We start from the raw sequence: 11,309 nt of genomic DNA, 5'->3' as shown, positions 1-11,309 counted from the left end.
AAATTTTTAAAGGCCCTTTTTTTTTTTTTTTTTTTTTTTTTTTTTTTTTCAGGTGTCTGTCTTGGATTAATGCAAACCTGTAAACTTACTTTTTTGTTTAATAATATCTTTTTCAGGAAATAAAAATGGGCTACTCTTGCCTCACACCACCACCGATCAAGGTAATTTGACTCATAATGTGTTCTGTTTTGTGGTTATCATTTATCTCGATCAAATAATAACGAAGTTATTCATGTGCATACATTATATATATATGTGTATATATATACATACATATATATATTGAGGTTGTGAAGAAGAATGACACATCACACATGCAGTGTTGCATACATGATAAACCGTTGTTCCATCTCCAAATTTACTTCGCAAAAAAAGTCAAGGAGGTATAGTTTTCTGTGGGGGAGAAATCTTAGTGGGAGTTCTGAGACATGCAAAGAAATCTTAGTGGGAGTTCTGAGACATGCAATAGCTCTAACTGATCTGCTATTGCATTTTTGTTTTTTCATTGTCAGTCTGGTTGCCCGGAACAGTAAACATATTCTTGATTTGGATGAGAAAATAAAATTAATAATTGTTACCTGGAATGCTATGTGCATCTGGATCATACTTTGGCTTCCTTGTTTATAACATCAATCTGTCCTTGATCAAAAGAATGGAATGTGTATGTGATTGGAGGTCTATGTTTTTGTATATACTGCTCACTTGATAGAAAAGAATAAATCTTGCCCTCCAGCTCAGATTGTGAAAAGGGTAACAAGTTTGTTTGCTGTTTGTAAATGTTGCCAATTTACTGTGTTATACCTTGTTCAGTTGTTTGCTAATAAAACCATGTGAAATTGCGAGTTAAATAGAATTTAGTGTGTATTTGAGCCACATTATTTTGAAAGAATGTATTTTGGAATAGTAGATTGATGGAGGATGTATGTTTAAAAAATGAGCAAAAATTTTGGATTTGTGTGTAATATTATTTTATTGAAGAATGTGTTGTTGAAATGATGTCAAATCACTGTTTAAGAATGTATTATCTTTTTAAAGAATGCGACTCAAACAGGGTCTTATTACAAGTTGGTTCAGTTATCTACTATTTCTAACAGTATGAATGCTCCATTTAGAGTGCGATTGACTTGGAAATACTTTAAATTATTGGCACTTCACTGACTAATACATTAAGACTATGCCCCTGATTATTCATTTTCATATTATTTAATTGTTATTATCATGTGCTGTTGTTATGGGCCAATAAATTTTATCATCTTGCAATGGTGAGTGATGTTATTTCCTGTAATGTAGAACTGCAACACTTGAGGAACAGTCTGCCAGATTCCGTTGTTGTTCAGCGCATTGAGGAGCGATTATCTGCTCTGGGGAACTGCATTGCATGCAATGATCACGTTGCTCTTACACACCCTGATCTGGACAAGGTAAACTCATTCGGTTATATATGTTTAAATTTCCTGTATTTTCTTTATTTAATAAAATCTCAAGTTGTAGTCAGTTTGTGTATGCTAATGCTGTTGGATGACCCTGGATGAAAACCCGTGTCTTTCTACCCAGTCACACACCACTTACCTGTACTAGTTTTCTAATCTTGTGCTTAACCCCGTGTTTTCTTCTCAGCCATGACTGGGTTTAAATCGAATGCAATATTTTGGAAGATCTCCGGAAAGACAAAGTTGATACTTGATATATCTTGTCTATTTTTGATGTTTGAAAGGGTTAATTTATCTACTATATACCTGTGAACTTCAGTTATTTTATCTAGCCTTTGCTTCTTATTGCACCATATTCTGTTCTTTTTACCTTTGGGGTTCATAATCGTCTTTTTCTATATTTTATTTGACCTTTAAGAATTGAATGTTTCAGCCCTTTTCTTGTTTTTTTCTGATCAATATATGTTTGGAATTCATTCCCTCTTACCGAAATTCTACTTTTTCTATCTAATCAAAGCCAAACTGTAATCTCAATCAGACATTCAAAATTACTACTCATTATTATCCACACATTTTGTAGTCCCCATTGTTATTCCTCCTAAAAAGTTACTAATAATCAATCCCGAACAGAGACATTATTGTGCTTTGACTCCTCTACTTTCAGTGTAGTTTTTAAATGAAAAAGGCACTCTCTGGCTAATTCAACCTTATACTGTTTTACCCTCTTCTTCCTGTGGAAAAGGACCTTATTACATTGCTTAGATAATCCGATACTTTCTATATCTGATATTTCTTGAGTCCTATCTTCTAACCTCTTCCAGGCTTTTGTTTTCATTTGTCTTTTAATATATGTATGATCTATGATTCATTTGCTTCTCTCTCCGGTTTTCGTTCATCATGGATGCACTGTGTTATGACTAGTTTTGTGCTATCAAGCAAGAGTTGGTTGGACATTATGTGGTCAACTGTCCTTACACATATTTTTCTACCCACACAGATTAATAAAATATATTGCCTTTTATGGGGTATGTATTGATCCTTCCTCTGACTTGAAAGACTTTCTTACTGACCACCATTATGATATATGTTCTGTTATATTCTTTTTGTCGAAGATTTTTGTCCAAACAGAAAATTATTTGCCTTTTATAATGGTTTCATTTGCATGGAATCTCCCTTTCAAGACTTCCCTCAGTACTTGAAGGATACCCGTATTATTTTGTCATCATGGTAAAATTTATTGCCTTTTGTGTTAGAAGCATTCTTTTACCTTGTGAGATCAGAATATTTACACTGGCAACTTCTAGTTATGTCTTAATGTCGTCAGCCTTTGCCTGGTAATATGAATTTCCTGATTGCTAAACTTGTAAGCAACTTGTTTGAAGCTTTCAGCAGCTCCAAAAGAAGAATCAAAACTCCTTTATACACAAGATTTGTTCTTTATCAGAATTTGTCAAAAGCAGCAGGGAAAAATAGTTGCTCTCCTCCTTTCTTTTTTTGCCTGCTTGCTCTTCTTTTGACAAAATAGTTGCTTTTGGTTTTTATTCTTGCCAGTGGTTTTATATACTAGTTGAAACTGTATTTTGGTATAATTGTTTTTCCATCGATTACATATTAATGAACAACATATATGTAGATTTTGTAAATCCATGCTAGATCTAAGCACTATTGACTTTCACACCTCTTACTATAAGCAGTTTTTGTGATTTGTATTTTGTACACTCCAGAATCAACGTCTTAGTTGTACATATAAAGTGTGAGTACAAATTAGATATTCTCTTCCACACTAAGTAAATTGTTCAGATAGGTGGTGGTGATATGCCTTCCGATTGAACATATTTCTTTTGAAACTCCATCCTCATCACTTATCACTACCATTGAAGAAAAGAAGACTACATGCTTATATACTGTGAAAGTTCACCACTTATAATGGTCTCATATGCTCGAACTTTTCGAAATAGTCAGAGTACCTGTGTCGGACACGACACGACATGGGTATGGATATGGGTATGGGTATGAGTATGGAATGTGTCGGATCTTCCAAGTTTCAACCGAACACTTCGTCGTTTTTCTTCTTCTTTCTTTTTCTTCTTTCTTTTTTTTAATCTTTTCATTTTCTTCTTTCCCGTTCCGCTCTCTATAAACCTAGCATCGCTGCTGAGAGAGTGGAGAAGGTAGTGACGCTAGGTTTTCCCTTCTTTTTTCTTCTTCTTTCCTTTGTCGTTCCATTTTCTTCTTTTTTTCCTTCTTTCCCTCTCTATATTGGTGGTTTAGATTTTGTTTGTATAAAATAAAAATAGTTTTCATATAATGCTATTTAGTGTTCCACTAAATCTAAATTGCAACCAAGTCCCTCATTTTCTATTTTGTATAACAATTAGTAATTCCTATAATTGGAAACTAAATCTTAAAATCTATTTTATTCGTTTTAACCCCTTATTCAATAATTGTTTCTTTCTTTATGAATAATTGATTTTGGTCTATTCAAAATACCGTCTTGGATTAGAAAAAATTGAAGTTTGAAAGACGTACTCATATACCCATATCTGAAATTTGGACTCTTTTTAGCCATGTCCCCGTATCCTACATTTTAGAAAATAAAAAATTCGACATTTAGATTCGTACCCATACCCGAGTCCGAGCATCATAGATAATTCGAACTCGAGGCACTTCCAGCTGGTTTTCTTGCCTCAACCTGTGCTCTCCATTTCTTCTTCTATTGGCTAAGAACTAATATAATTTCCATGAAATTTTATCTGTAAATGTTGGGCTGAGAAGATAGATCTATTCACAAGAAGGTGACACGTATAGTTGCTGTATCATGTGGATTGGTTGACACTGGTTATAAGAGTTAGGCAGGACCTAACGGATGTTCAACTTATTCTTTTCCATCCTTCTAATAAGGTGGGGATTTCTTGAATTTTTGGATAAACAAATTTCATTATGAGAGTTCTCTATTCTTTCTCATCAAGATTCTCAGATTTTGTTTCTGTACTTTTGGTTGAATTAGTAGCAGAGAAGTGAATCTGCATTTGTTATTTGATCAGGAAACTGAGGAGATGATTGCAGATGTTCTTGGGGTAGAAGTTTTCAGACAGACAGTTGCTGGTAATATACTTGTGGGTAGTTACTGTGCATTTTCTAACAGAGGTGGCTTGGTAAGAATTGTATCCTTCATTAAGAATTCCTTTGAATGAATATTGATTTTTTGTCCATTCATCATATATTGACAACTATGGTTGGTGCTGGCCCGATTGTCATAAACTTCTGGTTTTGGAACAGGTCCATCCTCATACATCTATAGAGGACTTGGATGAATTGTCGACCCTTCTTCAGGTTCCTTTGGTGGCTGGGACTGTGAATCGTGGAAGTGAAGTGATAGCCGCTGGCTTGACGGTCAATGACTGGACAGCATTTTGCGGATCAGACACAACTGCAACGGAATTATCAGTAATTGAGAGCGTCTTCAAGTTGAGAGAAGCTCAACCCAGTGCTCTCGTCGATGAGATGAGAAAATCATTGATTGACACCTATGTTTGAGTTTCATTTCAAGTTAAATGTGCGGATGTTTATACTGCACTTTTACTCTGGTTTTAATTAGTTTCCAGTTTTATGGAGAGATTTTCGATCTCTGTATTATGACATGCAAGTTAATATTTCCTGTATCCGTTGTCTTTGATGAAGTAACTTCCTTCTTCACTATGGTTAAGCATATTTTCCTTTTTCTCATGTTTATGTTCCCTTGGCAGTCATGATTTCTCTCATCTTTAGCAAATATCAAGTGCTTTCACCATTTCCTTTTTCTTTTACGAGTTCTCTTAACAGTATTTGGCTATTGGAAATTATGAGCTTGAACTAAAAAAAAATTCACGTGTGCCAGTGGAGTTTCGATTTCGACTGTTACTCTTTTATTGAACTTGAACTTCTTTCCTTTGATGAGAATGAATTTCATTTCAATAGAGATCTCTCAATCCAATGGAAAATGGAACCTTCAGAGCCATGGATTCTGTGCCTTATGCAGACTCCAAAATTCTTAAAAAGGCTAGAAAGAATTTTTGGAGGATCAAACAACAGAGAGCCTTAGAAGGCAACTTTGAATTTCATTGAACAAAGAAGCAATGAATAATTATGGATGACAAACTGATTTTTGTTCAATCTTTAAGCATCAAAATCAAAGCCCCAGCAAGATAAAGAAATTTGCCACAGGAAGACCATTCTGATCAAATTCATTTCCTTCTTATTGCAAATTGAGCCATTAAAGATTCTATTCTAGAATGCACAGTAACAGTTCCCTTTGGACAATGGGAATATGATGTTCAACAAAGTTCATTTATAAGAAAAAATAAGCCCTGAAGCTCTACCTTAATTCTGTTTATATGCTGCTTGAATCATTATCAAAATGCCGAAAAGGAAGTTTGAAAATGTTTACAATGTACTATCTTCGACTCTCTCTAAGATGAAGATATTTCCTTTGTCATCTCTCCCAATTCGCAAAGAATCGTCTACATATCTGAAATGATCAAATTAAGGAAGAAACAAGTTACTCCAGCACTTAAGACTAGTACCTTTAAAAGAAAATGTTGTACAAAGTTGGAAAAGGATACGTAATCTCGAGCCAGCCCTCCGGATTAAAAATGCAGAGAAGAAGATCGTAGTTTTTCCTGAATACATTCATCAACTATTGACATCGCCACATGCAAATAGACGACACAAAATTTAGAATTTTATGGAGGTATTTGGCTAGTATGAGGAAAAACTGATTAATTAATCGAGGTGATTTCTTTACCTGCTCCGGCGTGATCTCTGACTTAAGGTAACTGATATCAACTCTCTGTGCAGCGTTCAGAAGAAGCCTAAAATTGATTAGCCTTTGAAAGTACTTTGACATTCAAAATTCCGAAAAATAAATAGCATGTAATATTAACTGATTTTGAAGCAATCTTGAAGGAGGCCTCAATAGTTAGCAGCCCGTTGAACAGATTCAGACCTTTGGCGCTGAACTTGACTGCATTAACTGCTTTACCCTCCATTTGCCATCATAAAATGCTGGAAGTTAGTACAATTTACAGAAAAATGCATCTTTTTGTTCAAAAATTCTTTTAGACCTAGTTGGAATCTCTATACTGCTGAAAATGTTACTCTACCAGATGCTAATATCAAACGATTTCAAGAACAAAAACTTGTATCTTTTGGCTTGTCTATTTTGATAAATGCAAACTAAAATCAGGCAGAAAGTTAATTAGACAACTGCAATACCAAGATGAATCAAGAATTTATTTGGTCACAAGCTAATATTCCTGCTAAAGGTACATCTTCAAGCATATTCACCAGACCAGCATATATGTATTATACCATGGCCAGTGATGATATACGCATACCTCAACAACGTCAATAGACTGGACAAAATCTCCCAAAGAGATGAAATCTCTCAATCCGAGTTTCGTTCTTTTCGACCCCAGGATGGTAATGGTGCTATAAATAAGCTTCCAACTTCCAGAAACCTTGACCATTATAACACAAGTTTCAAAACCAATAAAAAATACCAACTTAATTTGCTACAATTTTACAACACCATTTAGAATCTGTTCTACCTTTTCTAAGCATGAAGTTGGTTCAGGATTTGGATTTTGAGATTCCAGTAGTTCAACCAATTTCAAAATCTCAGTTTTCTTTGCTGATGTGACTCCAAAAATGCCTCTATTGATGCCTACAATACATGTTCAAATGCGCCACATATCATAGCTCTTTAGTTGAATTCAATACAAAAATCCCATTTGGAATGGGATTAAATTAAACTTACCTTGTAATGCATCATAAAGGTCTCTTTTAATCTTGGCAGGTTCTTCTGGTATTATCTTTTCGTCAGCAACTAATTCAGAACTCTGTTCTGCTGCTTTAACGGAAGAATTGAGCCCAAATCTGATGCACTTCTTGTTCAATTGGTGAGTGGCCAAGAGTGCACCATGAAGTTTCATCATCTTTATGGCGCAGGGTTTTGAAGATAACACGTGTGAAGCTGGGATTGGAGGTTGTATAAAATATGTGGCCATCACTCGAACTAAATTGGTTTATGATCTCTTTGAAGATGAAGTTAAGAATCAATGCCAAAAGGCTCTATCTTCGTACTAATTTGTTAATCTTGACCAACTCCATGAGGTTCAGACAAGTGTCTTTCGGCGGCAGATTACACCCCACACGAGGGTTAGTACCATTCATACTGGATTGACTGAGGGACAGACACAAAAAGTTTACTGGGTTATATTTGACAGCTAAGTCAATAATTTCCTACTCATTATTTGTTCGTGCCTCATTTATTGGAAAAATATATTTTATACTAATGATTTTCTTACATGTAAAATTATTTTAGTTAATGAATGTGTGATAATAATAAATTTGAAAAAAAAAAGAGTTTTTAAAAGATAAGATTCAAAACAAGTTCGTTGTTATAAATCTTTGTTAAAATATTGTCTAACTTTTTAATTTGTCAAACTTTGATTTTCGCTGTATTTCATGAGACCATAATTTTTATCAACATTTAGCCTCCGTTTGGGCCCCATTAAATTTCATTTCATTATATTTCATTTTTTTCTCTCCTATTTTCAACCACATAATCTTCCATAAAATAATATTACACATAAATAAAAGACTTTTCCTCCTTTTTCAGTCATTCATTTTTCAAAAAAATACTATTACACTCATTTTCATTTCCATTTTGAAAAATACTATTACACTCATTTTCATTTCCAGAAAATGAAGGATAAATGGTTAACCACACATTTCTTCAACTCTCTGCCAAAAATATTATCCAAAACTTCGTCGAAAAACAGCGGGTAAAACTTTTGCCTTCACTTCCTGTCTCACCCCGTGAAACCCGAAACAAAACCAACCCATAGGATTTGTCAAACGAGGAAAAAAGAACTGGAAACAAGTCCTTCAAATTTGTAGGTTCAAATGATAGAAACTTATTCATAACAAACGATGTAATGTAACAATCTTACTAACATAGTTTTCGATAAGTTGGAATACGATAGACAATAAAATTATATGTTTTGGAGGTACATATGATCCAAACTATCCCGAGTTTTTTCCATCCTCATCTTATTTTAAGATGCTGCTTCAGATTTTTGCGACTCTTGTTGCTGTTTCCATTGCTCCGGAGTCGCAGCTTTCGATATGGAAAGAGCATGAATTTGATTCATCTCTTCCGACAATGCAGCATTTACCATTCGATGCCTCTCCAACAATCTTTTCCCTTCAAATTTTTCAGATACAATCTCAACTGTGAAACTTGCACCGCATCTGCAAATAAATTTCATTCCAGTTGAGGGAGAGATTTTGTGAATAATTTTCAAAAGTTCAGGTGAATATGTATACGTTCACGAACTTACCCCCCAGATGTGTCGATGACATCCTGAAATGCAAGACAGAAACAGAAAGTAAAGTTAATTAAAAGTAGAAGTTTATTTGAATTCAAGAATTCTTAAACATGTTAAATTATCAAATTCAAAGGATATACTTCCCATAAGCCGAAGAAAACATATACGAAAATATAAATTAGTTAAATCACTTAAAAAGGGGGTGTGGATAATTCTTAACAGCTTAGACTCAAATTATTTCTATTGCACCATGTCATGGAATCCATTCAGCTTCAGCAATTACTAAGAGCAAGAAAACAAGTTAAGGCTAACAATACACGAAAAGATGCTAAAGTTGTGTGGTGTTCTTGCCCTTCTAACTTAACCAACTGATAGTTTAATGCTATAAAAAAAAGAAAAGAAAAAATGATGCTAAAGTTGTGTGGTGTTCTTCTTGCCCTTCTAAAGTACGAAACTGATGGAAAAATGCATACTCAAATGAACTTTGATCGCAAGCGGAAATGGAGGAAAAAGAACTATAGAAGAAAGTAGCAAAAAGTATAAATCTCGGAAACTCCAGCCATAAAAGTTGATTGCTTTTGCACAAACTTTATACAAGACAAAAAAAAAAAAAAAAAAAAAAAAAAAAAAAAAAAAAAAAAAAAAATTTTAAAAAAAAAAAAAAAAAAAAATCTTTCTTGCTCAAATGAATATTTCTCCAAATTTTTTTTTTTTCAAAAAACTTTAAAAAAAAAAAAAAAAAAAAAAAAAAAAAAAAAAAAAAAAATCCTTTTCTTTAATCATTGCCTCAAGTAAAAAATATATATATGAATTCGTTTTGGTACTTGAGTATTTCAAGAATTTATATATAATCTGATAAGACCTTGGGTAAATTTTTTTTGGGGGTTGGCGTGGGAGGGCTACATGGATTCAATTATTTGCATACAAAATTTGAGGGGTAATCCTACAATAACAACCAAATTTGGAAAACCATCACCACCAAGATATCCCACAACTGATCCTAACTAGATCTACTCCATGCAAGGATTATGAACAAGCCGTTTAAATGTCAGACTTAGCAGGATAACCCAATGATTGTCTCCGTGATATAAATCATGTCTGTGAAGGATAGCTGGATCAATAGATTAACAAACAAATGAATGATTTGTTGCGAGAGGACACAAGTGCAGCGACTGATACTAAACTAAGAAGAAATCTCAATCACAGGCATTGAACAAGCAGTTTCTTGTAAAATTCGAACTTTTCTTTCCATTGTTAGTAAATTAGGTATTTTAGAAAACTCTTAATAAACAAAATGATACATTAGCCAGCATACTGTCATGGTTCTCGGGAAACTTATGGGGGGTTTAAATCCCAAGTCGGAATTATGGACTTCCTTTGTGTGGTTTATATAGACTAGGACTCTCCAACTTCAACGGGTAGCTTTTGAGGTATGAATCTCCCAAGTTCTATGACACATACCAGAAATATTCTTTCAAATCTGAAAGTCAATTCATTTCAATTGTCCAAATTAATTGTAATTATTCATATATTATCACAAAACGTTTAATTAACTGTTTTTTGTCAGAATATACAGCCGAATAAGCCTTTTTAAAACTTTAATAAGATAAAAATCGTATTTTTCTGATTAAATGAGCCAAAATAAGCGTTTTCATGAGCACAGCCGAGCCAACCCAATACACTCACTTATCAAAACGATGATTTAAAGGGTTTCTCAAATCTCAATCAAATTAGATAAATTGTACCACTTATTTAGTAGCAAAAATTAATATAAAATTTCATGGGAAGCAAAGTTAAAAGAAACAATGATTAACTACAAATCTAAAATTCGTCACTTCACTCTCCAAAAAGAAATAACAATTCGTCAATAATATGTTCAAATATTTTAATAACTTATACTAATTCAGTCCATACATACACAAAACCAAAACCAATTACCAGGATTACACAGAGTGTAGAATCTGCAAGCTATACACACACGAAATCACGCTCACACACATACATACATCGATACAGCCACACATACATCAGATGAAAGATGAATAAAAGAGGGCTTACAAGATGAGAAGGACTGAGCTTGGAATTTAGGGTTGACTCAACTTGCTCCTTCGTCACCCCCATCTCTGCGACTGCGTAGGTTCAATGTGTTTTCTCTATTTCTCTTCGAGTTTTTAAGATTGGTGCAATAAGCCAACGACAAATGAGAATCTCTTTTCCCATATTGGCTTTTCAAGATTCTACATGGGTGGGTCATAAAAAGAAGCCCAATTATCTCGAGAGCCCACAAAACGAACGATTCTCCCAATTCAAAAGTTAACGACATTTGTGGCCAAGAACGATTCTCCTGGTTCAAAAGTCAACGAATCACATTTGAGGCCCAAATCTTTTATAATATGCCCGGTTTGATTTAACTAAAAATCAGACTTTAGCATATTTTGATAGAAGTATATAATTTTTTTAGTTAAAAAGTTGATGAAAATTGTTAGTCCTATGAAAATTCGATTGA

At 33.8% G+C, this 11,309-nt stretch overlaps 3 protein-coding genes across 4 annotated transcripts in view; 1 reads left to right on the top strand and 2 right to left on the bottom strand.

Moving 5' to 3' along the window:
• LOC111367786 (eukaryotic translation initiation factor 6-2) overlaps nucleotides 1-5,156 on the top strand; it is a 6,065-nt gene extending 909 nt beyond the window's left edge. Inside the window, exons 4-7 of the mRNA XM_022988849.1 lie at nucleotides 117-161; nucleotides 1,291-1,421; nucleotides 4,475-4,585; nucleotides 4,710-5,156. Coding sequence (XP_022844617.1) covers nucleotides 117-161; nucleotides 1,291-1,421; nucleotides 4,475-4,585; nucleotides 4,710-4,967 — 545 coding nt within the window. The 3' untranslated portion in view covers nucleotides 4,968-5,156. The remainder of the gene's footprint in view (nucleotides 1-116; nucleotides 162-1,290; nucleotides 1,422-4,474; nucleotides 4,586-4,709) is intronic.
• A 488-nt stretch (nucleotides 5,157-5,644) lies between these two features.
• Nucleotides 5,645-7,649, bottom strand: LOC111367785 (probable plastid-lipid-associated protein 7, chloroplastic). Of its 2 annotated transcripts, none has more exons than XM_022988848.1 (7): nucleotides 7,228-7,649; nucleotides 7,019-7,134; nucleotides 6,806-6,928; nucleotides 6,353-6,451; nucleotides 6,214-6,258; nucleotides 6,032-6,088; nucleotides 5,645-5,937 (listed from the first exon to the last, which is right to left on the bottom strand). In XM_022988848.1, exons 1-6 carry the CDS (start codon nucleotides 7,475-7,477, stop codon nucleotides 6,056-6,058), a joined length of 666 nt encoding a protein of 221 aa, XP_022844616.1. In that variant the 5' UTR covers nucleotides 7,478-7,649; the 3' UTR covers nucleotides 5,645-5,937; nucleotides 6,032-6,055. The 2 variants fall into 2 exon arrangements, with proteins under 2 accessions (XP_022844616.1, XP_022844615.1); XM_022988847.1 differs by having other exon boundaries at nucleotides 6,032-6,105; nucleotides 7,228-7,647.
• A 705-nt stretch (nucleotides 7,650-8,354) lies between these two features.
• On the bottom strand, nucleotides 8,355-11,020 carry LOC111367784 (protein BOLA2). The gene is made up of 3 exons (XM_022988846.1): nucleotides 10,862-11,020; nucleotides 8,816-8,838; nucleotides 8,355-8,726 (listed from the first exon to the last, which is right to left on the bottom strand). Exons 1-3 carry the CDS (start codon nucleotides 10,922-10,924, stop codon nucleotides 8,531-8,533), a joined length of 282 nt encoding a protein of 93 aa, XP_022844614.1. The 5' UTR covers nucleotides 10,925-11,020; the 3' UTR covers nucleotides 8,355-8,530.
• Between the last annotated feature and the right edge of the window lie 289 nt (nucleotides 11,021-11,309).

The sequence above is a fragment of the Olea europaea genome, chromosome 18 (assembly GCF_002742605.1).
Source record: "Olea europaea var. sylvestris chromosome 18, O_europaea_v1, whole genome shotgun sequence".
Taxonomy (NCBI): Eukaryota; Viridiplantae; Streptophyta; class Magnoliopsida; order Lamiales; family Oleaceae; genus Olea; species Olea europaea.
The sequence above is the reverse complement of the archived record's forward strand: the minus strand, read 5'-3'. Positions and strand labels throughout refer to the sequence as shown.

Coding starts and splice junctions, on each gene's coding strand:
- LOC111367785 (XM_022988847.1), bottom strand. CDS start 7,477: ATGGCCACATATTTTATACAACCTCCAATCCCAGCTTCACACGTGTTA. Junction 6,929..7,018: donor CAACTTCATGCTTAGAAAAG/GTAGAACAGATT, acceptor ATAATGGTCAAG/GTTTCTGGAAGTTGGAAGCT. Junction 6,259..6,352: donor TCAAGATTGCTTCAAAATCA/GTTAATATTACA, acceptor AACGCTGCACAG/AGAGTTGATATCAGTTACCT.
- LOC111367784 (XM_022988846.1), bottom strand. CDS start 10,924: ATGGGGGTGACGAAGGAGCAAGTTGAGTCAACCCTAAATTCCAAGCTC. Junction 8,839..10,861: donor AGCTCAGTCCTTCTCATCTT/GTAAGCCCTCTT, acceptor CTTGCATTTCAG/GATGTCATCGACACATCTGG. Junction 8,727..8,815: donor GTCATCGACACATCTGGGGG/GTAAGTTCGTGA, acceptor ATTTATTTGCAG/ATGCGGTGCAAGTTTCACAG.